The sequence below is a fragment of the Crinia signifera genome, chromosome 5 (genome assembly GCF_055691185.1).
Source record: "Crinia signifera chromosome 5, ASM5569118v1, whole genome shotgun sequence".
NCBI classification, from domain to species: Eukaryota; Metazoa; Chordata; class Amphibia; order Anura; family Myobatrachidae; genus Crinia; species Crinia signifera.
The window spans coordinates 302,126,138-302,143,149 of record NC_139221.1 but is presented as its reverse complement, the minus strand read 5'-3'; the positions used below and the strand labels follow the sequence as shown (position 1 = coordinate 302,143,149).

The following is a 17,012-nucleotide window of genomic DNA, read 5'->3' as shown; positions in this document are numbered from 1 at the left end:
ACTTTATGCCACTGCATAATAAATGACAGACAACTGAGTGCCATTTAAATTGATCAAATCGTAATTGACAAGAAATTTCATATATTGACATCAAGACCAAGTATTGATCAGCAAACCTGTCACTCGCCTGTTACAGCTAGCCCAGACTACGTCCACCATTACTCTATGTCATAGTGTAATGTCATAGTATAACCATTCCTGATACAGCTAGCCCAGACTACATCAGCCGTTACTTTATGTCATAGTATAATGTCATAGTATAACCATTCCTGATACAGCTAGCCCAGGCTACATCCGCCGTTACTCTATGTCATAGTGTAATGTCATAGTATAACCATTCCTGATACAGCTAGCCCAGACTACGTCCGCCGTTACTCTATGTCATAGTATAATGTCATAGTATAGCCATTCCTGATACAGCTAGCCCAGACTATGTCCGCCGTTACTCTATGTCATAGTATAATGTCATAGTATAACCATTCCTGATACAGCTAGCCCAGACTACGTCTGCCGTTACTCTATGTCATAGTATAATGTCATAGTATAACCATTCCTGATACAGCTAGCCCAGACTACATCCGCCGTTACTCTATGTCATAGTATAATGTCATAGTATAACCATTCCTGATACAGCTAGCCCAGACTACGTCCGCCGTTACTCTATGTCATAGTATAATGTCATAGTATAGCCATTCCTGATACAGCTAGCCCAGACTACATCCACCGTTACTCTATGTCATAGTATAATGTCATAGTATAACCATTCCTGATACAGTTAGCCCAGACTACGTCCACCATTACTCTATGTCATAGTATAATGTCATAGTATAACCCTTCCTGATAAAGCTAGCCCAGACTACGTCCGCCATTACTCTGTCATAGTATAATGTCATAGTATAACCATTCCTGATACAGTTAGCCCAGACTACGTCCACCATTACTCTATGTCATAGTATAATGTCATAGTATAACCCTTCCTGATACAGCTAGCCCAGACTACGTCCGCCATTACTCTATGTCATAGTATAACCATTCCTGATACAGCTAGCCCAGACTACATCCACCATTACTCTATGTCATAGTATAATGTCATAGTATAACCATTCCTGATACAGCTAGCCCAGACTACGTCCGCCGTTACTCTATGTCATAGTATAATGTCATAGTATAACCATTCCTGATACAGCTAGCCCAGACTACGTCCGCCGTTACTCTATGTCATAGTATAATGTCATAGTATAACCATTCCTGATACAGTTAGCCCAGACTACGTCCACCATTACTCTATGTCATAGTATAATGTCATAGTATAACCCTTCCTGATACAGCTAGCCCAGACTACGTCCGCCATTACTCTATGTCATAGTATAACCATTCCTGATACAGCTAGCCCAGACTACATCCACCATTACTCTATGTCATAGTATAATGTCATAGTATAACCATTCCTGATACAGCTAGCCCAGACTACGTCCACCATTACTCTATGTCATAGTATAATGTCATAGTATAACCATTCCTGATACAGCTAGTCCAGACTACGTCTGCCGTTACTCTATGTCATAGTATAACCATTCCTGATACACTACGTCTGCCATTACTCTAGGTCATACAGTAGTATAATGTCATAGTATAACCATTCCTGATACACTACGTCTGCCGTAACTCTATGTCATAGTATATTGTTATAGTATAACCATTCCTAATACAGCTAGCCCAGGCTACGTCTGCCGTTACTCTATGTCATAGTATAATGTCATAGTATAACCCTTCCTGATACAGCTAGCCCAGACTACATCTGCCGTTACTCTATGTCATAGTATAATGTCATAGTATAACTGTTCCTGATACAACTAGCCCAGGCTACGTCTGCCGTTACTCTATGTCATAGTATAATGTCATAGTATAACCGTTCCTGATACAGATAGCCCAGGCTACATCTGCCGTTACTCTATGTCATAGTATAATGATTACTTGTTATGTTTCACAGAATGAGGAGCCACCTCCAGTTTCATTTTTCAAGGTCCTGAAGCTGAATAAATCCGAGTGGCCTTATTTCGTGGTGGGACTCATCTGCGCAATAATCAACGGTGCCACCAGACCCGCATTTGCCATTATATTCTCCAGGATTATCGGAGTATGGCTTCATGCTTTTAATAGACATAACTTATTGCAGAATAGTTTATTGTTAGAATAACTGATAATGTCTAATACAACAAGCACATAAATACAGTGACAACCTTTAGAAATGTGTACAGAAAAGATGGAAACCAATCAGAATTTTGCTTTTACATTCTAAGATGTACTAGAAAAATGTCCGAATATGATTGGGAAATGCCTTATTGCCGTAAATGACCACTCTGTGTAACGTAACTTACTGTTGGAAGTACAATTAAGTTATATTTTAATTTTAGTTTCCTTTAAACCAGCCCCAGCATTTTATGCAATCATTTACCAAGTTGGACCTACTAAGCACTTTGATTTATGCTAGTATGCCTAGAAATCACATGATGAGTTTATGGAGTGAGCTGGTGGCATGTGGCATTGCTGGACCTTGTACCAACCTAGGGCAGATGGGCAGAGTTGAGCAGGGTGAGAGTGGTCCTCAGAAAGTACAGAGTTGGCAGCTGCCGTGACGTACTCACGTTTCGCTGCATCAGCCATCCTGGTGCACCCATAGAGAACTACTATATTATTATTATTATTATTATTATCATCATTATCATTATTAGCTACCTCTCTCTTGAAATACAGAACAGGCAACATTTATAAGCTCTTAGATCTTAAGGTCTGATTCAGACCTGATCGCTCACCTGCGAATTTGCACAGTCAGCATTGAGAGTGGTCCTCAGAAAGTACAGAGCTGGCAGCTGCTGTATACTCACGTTTCGCTGCATCGGCCATCCTGGTGCACCCATAGAGAACTACTATATTATTATTATTATTATTATTATCATTATTAGCTACCTCTCTCTTGAAATACAGAACATGCAACATTTATAAGCTCTTAGATCTTAGGGTCTGATTCAGACCTGATTGCTCAGCTGCGAATTTGCACAGTCAGCATTGAGTTAAGACGCTGCTCCGCTAGAGGGAAATTCCACCTTGCGAATTAATGAGATTGCTGTGCAAATGGATGTGTACGGCTACACATCTATTTAAAGGTGTGCGAATATGTCCAAAACCCAGCGTTTTCCTACGCACGCCTGCGTTTTTCTGAGCACTCCCACTAAACGGCCATTACCACCCCAGACGCCTACTTCCTGTTAATTGCTTTGCGAGCGGTGCTCGAAAAGAAAATATAGCAGGCTGTCACCGCAGCACAGCCTCGACCATGCGTACCATGGGCCGTATGCATGCGCAGTATATAGATTATCGGATGCCGTGTGAATTCACAGTGATCAGGTCTGAATCAGTAGATACATTTGATACCAGGGCCGCCGACAGGGGGGTGCTACGGGCACAACTGTCCCGGGCCCTGCCACTCTGACAGAGGGTAGGGCCCGGGCAGCAGCCTGCCAGCACACCCATTCACCTGCCCCTCGCCCATGGGTCACCATCCCCCACTTCACAGCAGCGGGTTGCGGGTCCTTCGCAGCCCGCTGCACATACACAGAAGTCCCCCAGGCCCTGCCCGACCCAATCCTCCTGCTGCCCGCTGCCCGGGAACATACACAGCAAGGCAGTGCAGCGGGCAGCAGGAATGCTGGGCGCCCGCACTGTAAGCCGCACGTGGTGTGACATCATCGCGCGGCTTACAGTAGATAGTTACATTTGTGATGCTGTCCGCGGCTCGTATTCCAGTGTAAGCTGCATATACAGTAGATATACTTTCTAATTCTACCATTAGTAAAAGCAATGTGCTATTTCTTATCTCCCAGGTATTTTCAGGGCAGGCCGATGAGATCAGGACTGAAAGTAACATGTTTTCATTGCTATTTTTGGGACTTGGATTACTTTCTTTTATCACTTTCTCCCTTCAGGTGAGTGTCTTATAAAACATGTTTCTTTTATTCTTCTTATTATTCTTATTATTACATTTTACTTAGAAGGCCCCACAAGTCGTTTGCAGCGCTGCTCAGCGCACACAGAACTTTACATTACAGTAACTTTATATCCTAAAACAGAGCACATGAAACAATTAGCAGCACAATGCTCAGCTCGTACCTCCCAAGTGTCGCGCTTATCGTAGGAACGCCCCCTTTTTTTTAGGATGTTCCCCCGTCCCTCCTGGGGCTGGCAGTGTCCTGCGGAGGCACTAGGGAGTCCTCCCCTGTCATCCGTGAATAGACATTGTCATTATGCGCACAGCGTCTATACCTGCAGCCATAGGTGCGACAAAAACGTATGTTCTGATTATTGGTTTGTTAGTGTACGTATCTGTGATGAGTCTATTTCCCTTTATGGTATCAATGTGTTGATATTGTTCTTGCTCACCCTCTGACAGGGATACACCTTTGGAAAAGCTGGGGAGATCCTTACAAAGAGAATAAGACTTCTGACATTCAAAGCAATATTGAGACAGGTTTGTCACTCAGATTTTTGGAATTAAATTACCATCTCTGTGTTATGCGCGCATTGTTTCTCCACCTGTATGTAAATTCCGCTACAGCCCTTTCCTGGTGTACAAGTGTTCGTCTGACTGTGCCAGCATTGGGTCTGCCCCTGTATGCAATGCCGCTACAGTCCTTCCCTGGTGTACAAGTGTGTGTCTGACTGTGCCAGCATTGTTTCTCCACCTGTATGTAAATTCCGCTACAGTCCTTTCCTGATGTACAAGTGTTCGTCTGACTGTGCCAGCATTGGGTCTGCCCCTGTATGCAATGCCGCTACAGTCCGTCCCTGGTGTACAAGTGTGCGTCTGACTGTGCCAGCATTGCATCTGCCCCTGTATGTAATGCCGTTACAGTCCTTCCCTGGTGTACAAGTGTTCGTCTGACTGTGCCAGCATTGCGTCTGCCCCTGTATGTAAATTCCGCTACAGTCCTTCCCTGATGTACAAGTGTGCGTCTGACTGTGCCAGCATTGCGTCTGCCCCTGTATGCAATGCCGCTACAGTCCTTCCCTGGTGTACAAGTGTGCGTCTGACTGTGCCAGCATTGCGTCTGCCCCTGTATGCAATGCCGCTACAGTCCTTTCCTGGTGTACAAGTGTTCGTCAGACTGTGCCAGCATTGCTTCTGCCCCTGTATGCAATGCCGCTACAGCCCTTCCCTGGTGTACAAGTGTGCGTCAGACTGTGCCAGCATTGCGTCTGCCCCTGTATGCAATGCCGCTACAGTCCTTCCCTGGTGTACAAGTGTGCATCTGACTGTGCCAGCATTACTTTTGCCCCTGTATGCAAACACCAGAACCAGGACCGGTCCAAAAGCCCTGGGCTGGTTTCAGAAAAACGGGGGACCCCTACGCTTTTTGTCCCCAGTATTTTTGGAACCAGGACCGGCTCAATGAATCTGGGGCTGGTTTGGCTCAGGAGGGGGGACCCCATGCCATTTAAAAAAAAAAAAAATATTCACACATTTTTGGTGACAGAACCATGCACAGATCTCACTGATGCAGCACAGTTTTACCCAGATGCACAGTTACTTGTACTGTCTATTCCCAAATGTGAATCAGGCCTGTGTAATGCAAGTATCATATACAGAGGAACTTGAGCTTGTAATAACTTGTGTAATGGTGTGTGGTGGTCTTATTGCAGGAAATGGGCTGGTTTGATGATAGTAAGAACAGCACTGGGGCTTTAACCACAAGACTGGCTACTGACGCCTCCCAGGTCCAAGGGGTAAGTACTTACAGTATAGGTGGTATATTAACATGGTAAAAAGCTGTACAGTGTTATCTCAAAGCAAAGCAGTGAGATATGTACTTTATGGTGCGTGCACACAGCCATATCTGTGCCAGTCACTATTATAGGCAATCAGAGGGTGGGCACACACTAGGGTTCCCACATATAACTACATTAATATATTCACCCCTATCAGGGGCAAACACAGGATTTTTCTCTGGGGGGGTTTTCCCCATAAAATTATTATGATATTACTAAGCCTCACCCTTGCAGGATAATGTCGCAATTCGCAGGTCTATCGTAAGGGGGCTGGGCTAAAATAACACAATTCTGATGTAATACCATGCTTGCTTACTCTATTCTGTCAGGGATATGGCGAGATTTCGGGTACTCAGAACCCCCCCACAGGTGCGCTACTGCCTATGCAGTGCTGTACACGTCTCTGTGGCTCCTACCCATAGCCATCATCATAATCAGCCCGATTCCTGGGACTGAAAATGGTCGTATTTGCCAATACCGTTGTGGAAAATGGAGCGCTGTCTAGTTCATGTCCTAATTACAGTCATTGTTTAGCAAGTGCTGCCTCAGATTGCAAGACCACGCCCTATTTTCACATAGATAATCGGATACGGACTACCGCACGAAACGTGGACTGTGTGCTGTATGCATTCACATAGGGTTTATGTATGGTCTAATTACAAATGAACTGAATGTGTTGCTGTATCTGTTATCTATTGTAGGCAACAGGAGCCAGGCTAGCAATGCTTACCCAGAACATGGCAAATATGGGCACTGCCATTATTATATCACTTATCTATGGCTGGCAGCTGACCCTTCTGATGCTGGTAATCGTACCAGTTCTGTTCATTTCTACCGTTATCAGGATGAAAGTATTTATTGGGCATGCAAAGAAAGACAGAGCTGATTTGGAAGTAGCGGGAAAAGTGAGTACACTGCAGTCGCACGCTGCTCTTTCCCAGTCCTGGAAGTATGACCGAGCAAGATGGCCTCCGCTTCATGTGGTGTGTCCCTGTCCTCTCATGCAGTGTGCTGGTGCGGCAGCAGGGCCTCCCCCTCATGTGATGTGTCCCTGTCCTCTCATGCAGTGTGCTGGTGCGGCAGCAGGGCCTCCCGCTCATGTGATGTGTCCCTGTCCTCTCATGCAGTGTGCTGGTGCAGCAACATGGCCTCCCCTCATGTGATGTGTCCCTGTCCTCTTGTGCAGTGTGCTGGTGCGGCAGCAGGGCCTCCCCTCATGTGGTGTGTCCCTGTCCTCTCATGCAGTGTGCTGGTGTGGCAGCAGGGCCTCCCACTCATGTGATGTGTCCCTGTCCTCTTGTGCAGTGTGCTGGTGCGGCAGCAGGGCCTCCCCCTCATGTGATGTGTCCATGTCCTCTCATGCAGTGTGCTGGTGCGGCAACATGGCCTCCCACTCGTGTGATGTGTCCCTGTCCTCTTATGCAGTGTTCTGGTGTGGCAGCAGGGCCTCCCCTCATGTGATGTGTCCCTGTCCTCTTGTGCAGTGTGCTGGTGCGGCAGCAGGGCCTCCCCCTCATGTGATGTGTCCATGTCCTCTCATGCAGTGTGCTGGTGCGGCAGCAGGGCCTCCCCCTCATGTGATGTGTCCATGTCCTCTTATGCAGTGTGCTAGTGGTGCGGCAGCAGGGCCTCCCCTCATGTGATGTGTCCATGTCCTCTTATGCAGTGTGCTAGTGCGGCAGCAGGGCCTCCCCCTCATGTGATGTGTCCCTGTCCTCTCATGCAGTGTGCTGGTGCGGCAGCAGGGCCTCCCGCTCATGTGATGTGTCCCTGTCCTCTCATGCAGTGTGATGGTGTGGCAGCAGGGCCTCCCCCTCATGTGATGTGTCCATGTCCTCTTATGCAGTGTGCTAGTGCGGCAGCAGGGCCTCCCCCGCAGTGACACCAGTGATATCACCAGATTAGCAGGTGACATCCTGCCGCACTCATGTATATACTGTCAGACTCCTGTATACATGAGCCGGATGGTGCTATATGTCAGGATTCTCTGTAAGTGCTGTACAGGCTGGCCCAAAGCTTTCCTAATGCAGAACAGGTACCTCAGGAGCCGGACCTGGGATTGCTGGGCCACCCTTTGGGCCTCCTGTGGTGTTTTTAATTCGGCCTACAGTCATTTTCCTACTCCAACTCAAGCAGGGTGGATTGAGATGAAAATCCAGCCTGGGAAATTTCTGAAAGCAGCCCTTATGTTGGTGGGGTCTGTTGAGGGGGTGTGGTCTATTGAAGGGGTAGGAACCACCTCATTCCTAATTGGACACAGTTGCAGTCGTACTTGTCTTTAATTGCAGTTGTGTCTGCAACTTTATGCTAATTTCACTACAACGTCCTTCCCTGGTGTTAAAGGCAGATTAAGAATTTATAGTGGCCCTGGAAATGTTTCCAAAAAATGGCCTAACACACCCACACCACCAGTCTGTCACCCCCTAACAAACCTACACCACCAGTCTATTGTACTTAGAAACAAAGGCACTCACAGGTGACTTTAAAATAAAACTTATCTTATGAAAAGTACATTTTCAGTTCCTGATGATGTCATATTTAATTAGAGGTTCAGGAACTGAGTTCCTGCTGGTTCCTGCTGTAAAATAGCACTGGGTGCACGTGGTATGGACAACTATTGGTGTAAATTACATTTGTGTTTAGCCAATAAACTGATCAATTTTCTCAAATTTGCCCCTTAGGTGGCCATTGACGCTGTTGAAAATATTCGTACAGTTGTTTCTTTAACTCGGGAGAAGAGATTTGAGAGCATGTATGAGAGGACCCTGGAGGGACCGTACAGGTAATGACAGGCAGAGTATGGATTATTTCATACAATAAGGTAATACGCAGCGCACACTCAGAGCCCCTATAGAACATGGCTCCTATGGTAATTAGTGAGCGCCATGTGACTTTGCAGAACACAAGGGATGACCTGCAGCTGATCACTAATACCGGGGAACCAATTTTCCCTGATACGTGGAACCAATCTGTGTGAAAAAAGCGTAACTTTCTATCTCGCCGCATCTCCTCTGAGACGTTGCACACAATCCCCCCCTTGCGGCAGGATCGCATGCGATATATGGTATGTGGTCCTTCCGCATGCAATATATCGCATGCGATCCCAGCCAAGACCTGCTGTGCGCACAGGACCGCACATCACATTGGAATAATGATAATTCCCTGTATACTGTATGGGGATGACCGTGTGCTGGGATTCTGCTATTTATGGAGGAAATATCTACGATCCCAGTTTGTGACTGTATATTCCCTGCTGACACCGAGCGCGACATTCCACGCTGATGCTGAATGCAGGGGTATGGGTCATTGGGTCGACCACTGAAGGTCGACCGGCCATAAGTCGACACCTGAAGTATGTCGACATGGCTAAGGTCAACTGGGTCCGAATGTCGACACAAGCATAGGTAGACAGTCAAAAGTTCAATATGAGTTTTGCACATTTTTTTGTCCTGAATGTTGCCACAGCCGACATGGACACCATCTAAGTGTACCACGTCCCTCTTCTGGTTTAATTCTCCCCCCACTCCGTAGTGGATGGTAGGGCATGAAATACCGCCTGTCGGCAAATAACGGTTCTCACAAAAATAAAGTGAAAAATTGATGTCGACATTTTGACTGTCGACATTCCCATTGTTGATCTAATGCTTGTGTCGATCTTCCGACCCTGTAGACCTTACCCATGTTGACCTATTTCAGGTGTTGAAAGGACCCCGCACCGACTCTGAACACGGCTAACCCAATATACATGTCAGCTTAGGAGCAGTCTCACTAAGAAAACATTGTATACCGGCCCTTATTCTGGTTCATTTGCAGCGCCCGCTCGTTCGCACGGGGACCGATGTTTTGCGTATGCGTTAGCAGCATTTCTGTGTATACGCTAGTTGAAAAGTCTATTTGCCAAGTGCCCGCACCCAGCTTTGCGAGCGGGGGGTGGAGGGGGGCGTGGGGGTGCCGGGCTGGGCCATTAGCATATGTGAACACCCAGTGTTTCGTGGGCGTTCCCATGGAAACGCAGGGCGTACACATGCTAATGCGGCCGTGGTACATGTGCGGGGGGGGGGGGGGTGGGCGGACAGCTGACAGATGTCACCCATACCCTCCAACATGACCCATTCCAGTAGGTACAAAATGCTCTGTTCCTGGACTTCCCTGCCAGTGGCAGTTACAGAGGTGGGGCTCCAGCACAGTCCAATATTCAAAGGGGGGGTCACATCAACTGTCAGTGATGTTTGGGGTGGCAGTAGGTGTGGCTCCCCTTTTTGAATATTGGAATGTGCTGCATGCTCACATCTGTAACTGCCGCTGGCAGGGAAGTCCAGGAATAGAGCATTTTATACCTAATGGAATGGGTCATGTTGGAGGGTATGATGTCACCTGCCCGTCCAATTCCCTGCACTTCAATAAGCATATGTAAGGATGGTCTGGACCATTGAAAGATTGGGGAAGTTCCCACTGGATGTACATGTAAAACATCCATTCGCAAGCCTTGCGAATGAATCCCGCTTGCGAATGGGTGGCGCCGGCTAACCATTCACAAGGTGGGGTTAGGGTGACTCTCAAGGATGCAAATTCGCATCCGAGCGAGTCAACCAGAATAAGGACCACAGTGTATGATTTTCTTTACCATTCCTATTAGTTCAAAATAGTCTGTTTGTACCCTCTCAGATATTAGGTTTGTGTGTGTCTTTTAGATCTTCCGTATGTGTCTTATGTACTGTATGTGAGAGTACACTATTCCCATTGTTGTGTGTTTCAGGAACTCTATAAAGAACGCACACATGCAGGGCTTCACCTATGGCCTGTCTCAGGCAATCATGTTCTTTGCGTACGCTGGGAATTTTCGGTTTGGGGCGTATCTAGTGGCAGAAGGACACATGACCTTTGAGAACGTGTTTCTGTGAGTATTGTTGCTTTTTCTTGTAAGTGCTAAGTAACTGTGTCGCATTCAATGCTGATTTATATGCATGGGGATTCATTACATTGTGGGGTGAATGCACAGCGACAAAAATGTATAGGCCTGCGTCACAGGTGGACGCAAGTAAGTCATTGGGGACACACTTTTCCCAACAGAAGACGGATTGTCACCGCAGGCAGATGCAGGAAGGAACTGCATGGTGATCCAAGGAGGTGGCGCTCCTCTGACATCGGCAAGCAACCGTAGAGTTGCTCTGAAGGACGATGTCCGCTTAATAGTGCACCATGGCAGATTACAGCTGCAGCCTGTCTGAGTCACCCCGACATCTGTATGAATGTATGGACTATAACATTTGTCTTCTCTATTTGCATAGTAGTGGGCTGTGGGCAGGAAACTTACTGAATCAACATCACCCTTGATCTTGACAAGTTGCTTTATTTCAGGGTGTTTGCGGCCATTGTATTTGGGGCGATGGCTTTGGGCCAGACCAGTTCCTTTGCTCCAGACTACGCTAAGGCTAAATTGTCAGCGGCTCGTATTTTTCACCTCCTGGATAAGGTGCCCCTCATAGACAGTTACAGCACCGATGGGAAGAAACCTGTAAGTAACCCCAGACACGACGTGTTCCCAAGTACGGCGGATTGTTATTTCTATTACTGTGCACCTGATTCTGAGGTGGTGGGAGGGGCTATCTCTGCTTCTTACAGCGGGAAGCAGCAATACTATGTTAATGAGGCACCACACCTTCTGCTTGCATTGCTGATCAGAGATGTATCCTAGGATGCACCACCGGGTCACCTGACACCATCGCCTAGCTGCGTGACTCATGAAGTCACACAAGCTGGCCACCACACAACCAACAAATTGGCCAGGAAATCTCTGTCTTCTGATAAATTCATAATTGCAAACCCACATTGCTATCCACAGTACGATCAATCTCTATTACACAGAATATTATTTAGTCATTATTTTGTAGTAATTATTTATATCAGTCATGTCCAATCTATGGCCCTTCAGCTGTTGTGAAACTACAAGTCCCATCATGCCTTGCCACAGTTTTGGTATTAAGGAATGCTAAAACTATGGCAAGGCATGCTGGGATGTGTAGTTTCACAACAGCTTTCCCAGAAGCCAAATAACATACTTGTATGTTTATGGAGTACGGAAGGAAGTCTAATTACCATAAATATACACAAACATAGACGTTCCACACAGATAGTTCCTGATCTGAATCTGAACTCGTGACCTCAGGTCTGTGAGGCAATATTACTAACCACTATGCCAACCGTGCCACTCAAAGTTAGCATTGCTGTCACACAGGCCTGAGATCATAAGTCCTTATTATCCACAGAAATAGTGCATTTAATAGACAAATAGCCATTGAATAAAGTATAATATCTAATCTTTACCATGTAATAGGCGTTCATCAAAGCATCCCATGTTTTGACAAATCTCATGTTGTTCATCTATTCTAGTCACAATGTGAAGGCAATGTCCTGTTCAGAGGAGTTCACTTCAATTACCCAACCAGGCTGGAGGTGTCAGTGCTCCAGGGACTGGACATCAGTGTGGGGAAAGGTGAAACCCTGGCACTTGTGGGCAGCAGTGGATGTGGGAAAAGCACCACTGTCCAGCTCCTGGAGAGATTCTACGACCCACAAGACGGACAAGTGGTAACTTGTGTCCCAGTGCTTCTACAACTGCACTCACACCCAGGGTGCAGGATAAATTCTGTTCCACTATGTTTAAATACACGTTATATGCTGTACAGCAGAGATGCGGAACCTTCGGCCCTCCAGCTGTTGTTGAACTGTTGAACTGCACATCCCAACATGCCTTGCTTCAGCTTTGCTCGTTGGCCATACTAAAACTGTTGCAGGGCATGCTGGGATGTGGAGTTCGACAACAGCTGGAGGTCCGAAGGTTCCTCATCCATACTGTACAGCAGGGTTGCCGACTTTATTATTCTCCTCTCCGGGAGAAGCCCGGAGAGGAGAGTTTCAGCAGCAGCTCAGGGGGCGGGGCTTAAGTGTGACGTCACTAAGCCCCACCCCACGTTGGTAAACCAGCTAATTCAGGGATCTCCGTGGAGGGGGCGTGGCTAAAATGACGCGATTGTGTCATTTTAGCTCCGCCCCCTCCTCTGAGACCCGAGGATTGCGGCATTTTAATGCCGCGATCCAGGGGACAGCGGGGGTCCCCCCTGAATCCGGGAGGGTTGCCCACCCTTCCGGGGGGCCGGGAGGGTGACCCGATTTTCGGGAGACTCCCGGAAATTCCGGGAGGGTCGGCAACTCTGCTGTACAGTAACATCGCTAATTTTCCTGTTCACTTCAACAGTGTGAGTGGAAAATGGGTGATGTTAGTGTCCATATCTAGGAGTTTGGGCTTAGAGGGCAAAGTGAAGGATTTTACAGACTTAAACGTCTACAGTCATGCAGAGTAAGGTGCCCACACACTAGAAAGATCTGCGATCGTAAGATGTGCGCATAAATTAGCCTTAAAATCTTTTTTCCGCCCTGGACAAAAGATTTCAGGCAAGTGCACATCTTCACCAAAGATTTTTCTTAAGATCCCGTGTGCGTTCCTATGGATCTTTTGTTAAATCTTCTGATCTTTTGTGCAGCACGTAAGATCAGAAGATTCAGCTAAAAATCCACACGGGAGCGTGCATCGGACAAAAAACGGCCGATTTTCGACCGATTATCGGTAAACATCCTTTATCTTAGTGCCCACACACTAGAACGTTTTTTGGGCCAATTGCCCGATTTCCGATAAATCAGCCAATCGGCACAAAAATCGTTCTAGTGTGTGGGCACTAAGATAAAGGATGCAGTTTTGGTGATGTCCCCGGTTGGAGCAGGCCAGAGTAGCAGGCAGGACCTCAGTGGAGGTTGGTACTTTTTCGTCTTTAATCTTTCTCCAACATTTCATTTATTTTCAGTGCTGTAACTGGGAAATGGGTTCTTTTCATGTTTGTTGAGCCCTCACTATACTTTGGGGGAAATTTACTAAGATAAGAGTTCTATTTCAGATGGGATGTTGCTATGGCAACCAGTCTGATACTATCTATTATCTTCTAGAACCTTGATGGCTAACCTTGACACTCCAGCTATGAATCGCGGGAGGGGGGGCGCAGGGGGTTGCCGCGAATCGCAGGAGGGAGGGCGCGGGGGGTTGCCGCGAACCGCAGGAGGGGTGTGTCGCGGGGGTTGCCGCAAATCGTGGGAGGGGGGGGGGTTGGCGGCGAATCGCGGGAGGGGGGGTCACAGGGTGGGGTGGTGCCGCGAATCACGGGAGGGGGTGGTCGCATGGGGGGGTGCCGTGAATCGCCACAAGAAAAAATCAACACAGAAAGGTCAACACATGTAAATGTTGACATAAGTGTGGCATTTCATTGGTGTCCATGTTGACATATGAGAACATTCAAAAAATGAAAAATAAATCTCAAAATCTCATGTCAACCTTTTTCATTGGTTGACATGAGATTTTGAGACACTGGTGCAGTGTCTTTGCTGGGCAACATGGGGAGTCAGAGGATGTCTGGCACTGTGGGCTCACTGGGCTGGTTCTCTGTCATGTGAGTCAGTCACATACCTCCCAACATGACCCTCTCCAGGAGGGACACATTGCTCTGTTTCTGGACTGCCCTCATAATGGGCGGGATGTTATAACATCCGCGGCCCCCCTTCGCCGGACATCGCATTTTTAATAACGGCATATGCTGTAACATATGCCGTTATTCATGCAAGGGACAGCTCTTGCGGTAAGAGCTGTCCCTTGCGATGCGGTGCCGGCACTGGACTTCCGGGTCTGTGACCCGGGAGTCCATCTGCGCATGCGCAGACCCCGGCGCCGGCCGCAGGGCACGCTGGGAGGGATCCGTGACGGATCCCTCAAACAGCGCTGCGGTAAGAAGCCCATAGGCTTCTGCAGGGATTCGCCAGCTTTAGCTGGCGATTCCCTCCGCAGCGCTGACACTGCGGAGGCGCCATATAGCATATAGAAATGCGGTAGAAACCCCGAAAACGGGGTTTTTACCGCATTTCTGCTATATAGCATCCCGCCCAATGTATGATTGCGATCACCTGTTTCACACATGTTATTAATTGATTAGAAAGGTGCTTCAACACAGGTGCTGGCAATCATTAATTAAGGGAGAAGTCCAGAAACAGAGCAATGTGTCCCTCCTGTTATAGACACACTCACACACTTTGAGTGACAGATGTAGCCAAATATATAAGATATATATATATATATTACATACAAACTTTACTGTAGCCCACCTCAAAAAAATGTAAAGCAGTCTGGACTGCTAACTGTATGGAGGACCCGGACGGAGGGAGGGTGAATTAACTTTATGTGCAGTCCCAGTCAGTCTCTCTCACACTGACTGACTGCAGGGAGGTTCGCGCTACTCAGCCTAGCTGCTTTCCACGCCGGCGGCAGTGAGCCAGAGCAATTCAGCTCAGCTCACCCAGCGGCGGAGCCGAACGCGCAGGGGGACCGTCGGAGATAGCTGGTGATGTACTCTGCATGGCAGAGCAGGTGGGCAGTGGCGGGTGACGAGCGGCACTGCCGCCGACATATGATGAATCATGTCCGTGGCGGCGCCGCTTGTCACTGCCCACCCGCTCTGCCATGCTGCTATTTAAAAGAACGTCAGCCTGCTGTGCCACCCTGAGGCCCGTGCCTCACGGGCCTCGGCACAAATCCGGCCCTGGACAGGGTATGCTGAGACATGTTGTCCCCCAATAGCTGGCGCGCCACCTGTTATCTCCCTTATTATGAACCGTTGTGTCTTGGGGTGCCCACTACTTCATACTAATATTTATTCACTAAGTTTGTCATCCATACCTGTTAATTTTTTTGTTGTTGTTGCTCCTAGGGGGTGGAGTCTCAGCTCCTGCCTTCCATAAGTCATTGCTATTACTGTACTGGTAAAGCATTTCATGATTATTGTCAGGGGACACATTTTCACAGAGAGACAGACACGGGGACAGTAGGTCTGATGGATGGGATACAACATACAGAATCTATGTCGTCTGTATTTAGAGGCGGTGTAAGCTACAGGCTCTGTGTTACAGTCATCTGTGTGTCTATCTCTTAGAGTGTAGACGGCTGTGATGTGAAGAGCGTGAACATCCAGTGGCTCCGAGCCCAGATGGGCATTGTGTCCCAGGAGCCCATCTTGTTTGACCGCAGCATAGCGGAGAACATTGCCTATGGGGATAACAGCAGGACGGTGCCGCAGGAAGAGATTGAAAGAGCAGCCAAAGCAGCCAATATCCAGAGCTTCATTCAAACACTCCCAGATGTAAGTCTCTGTAATGACTCATCGTGCTGGTATAATATGTCATCGGTATTGACTGCATGCTTCATGCCTGTAAGGGGTGATCTCAGTATTCCAAAATATAGGGGGTAGATGTTTCAAAGCATGGAGAGATAAATTTACCAACCAATAAGCTTCTGCAATTTACAGGCTGTAAATAACAATGGTAGAAGGTATTGGCCGGCCCTTTATGTCATGCCAAGGTTTGATACATCTATCCCAAGGGCTGACGTAGAACTCTACATAGCGCCATTGTGAATAAAGGGGGTGATTCTAACTCATTCGGCCCCGTTCTGATGTTTGGGGCTCTGCGCATGGTGTTATGTACATGTGCAGCTCCCCTTCGCAAGGAACTGTGCGGGGCGGGAGGTGGACGGCGGTGGTGATCGGGGCCACCCAATCGAATGATTTCTCCAGCAAAGGTAAGCGAGGGGATGTTTTCGTTACACATCCCCTTGCATGGTATCCTGGCGGTGTGTGTGTGTGTGTGGGGGGGGGGATGTTTGGTATTCTGCGGGGCGGCGAGAAAACTAGAATCAGTCCCAAAATGACTGCTGCTTTTTACTTCAACAAACAGACGAATGTAGATTTAAAGTCAAGTCTATGTATTATTCACAATTAATAATTTTATACAGAAGATTGAGACATGATACCTTTACATAATTCATCCATACCTTGTGCATCATGAATATCGATATTAAATATAATATATATATATTTTTGGACCTAATTGCGATTCTCTCCCACCCAACCCACTCCCTCTGCTTTCATAGAAATATAACACCCGCGTTGGAGATAAGGGCACTCAGCTTTCCGGGGGTCAGAAGCAGCGAGTCGCTATAGCCCGCGCCTTTGTGCGTCAACCCAAAATCCTACTTCTAGATGAAGCCACATCAGCTCTGGATACAGAGAGCGAAAAGGTGAGATAGAAATCTGGATTTT

At 47.4% G+C, this 17,012-nt stretch overlaps 1 protein-coding gene across 4 annotated transcripts in view; it reads left to right on the top strand.

Annotated features, from left to right (window-relative positions):
• The window catches only part of LOC146081273 (ATP-dependent translocase ABCB1-like), a 66,616-nt gene that overhangs the window by 45,177 nt on the left and 4,427 nt on the right, over positions 1-17,012 (top strand). For 2 of the 4 annotated variants that reach the window (XM_083189398.1, XM_083189399.1), the window contains 11 exons: positions 1,991-2,137; positions 3,882-3,983; positions 4,448-4,525; positions 5,698-5,781; positions 6,525-6,728; positions 8,505-8,605; positions 10,580-10,720; positions 11,182-11,338; positions 12,214-12,411; positions 15,849-16,055; positions 16,844-16,990. In XM_083189398.1, coding sequence (XP_083045524.1) covers positions 1,991-2,137; positions 3,882-3,983; positions 4,448-4,525; positions 5,698-5,781; positions 6,525-6,728; positions 8,505-8,605; positions 10,580-10,720; positions 11,182-11,338; positions 12,214-12,411; positions 15,849-16,055; positions 16,844-16,990 — 1,566 coding nt within the window. Of the gene's footprint in view, positions 1-1,990; positions 2,138-3,881; positions 3,984-4,447; positions 4,526-5,697; positions 5,801-6,089; positions 6,427-6,524; positions 6,729-8,504; positions 8,606-10,579; positions 10,721-10,893; positions 11,075-11,181; positions 11,339-12,213; positions 12,412-15,848; positions 16,056-16,843; positions 16,991-17,012 lie in introns of those variants that run through there. The other 2 variants (XR_014475103.1, XM_083189400.1) reach the window with 2 other exon arrangements.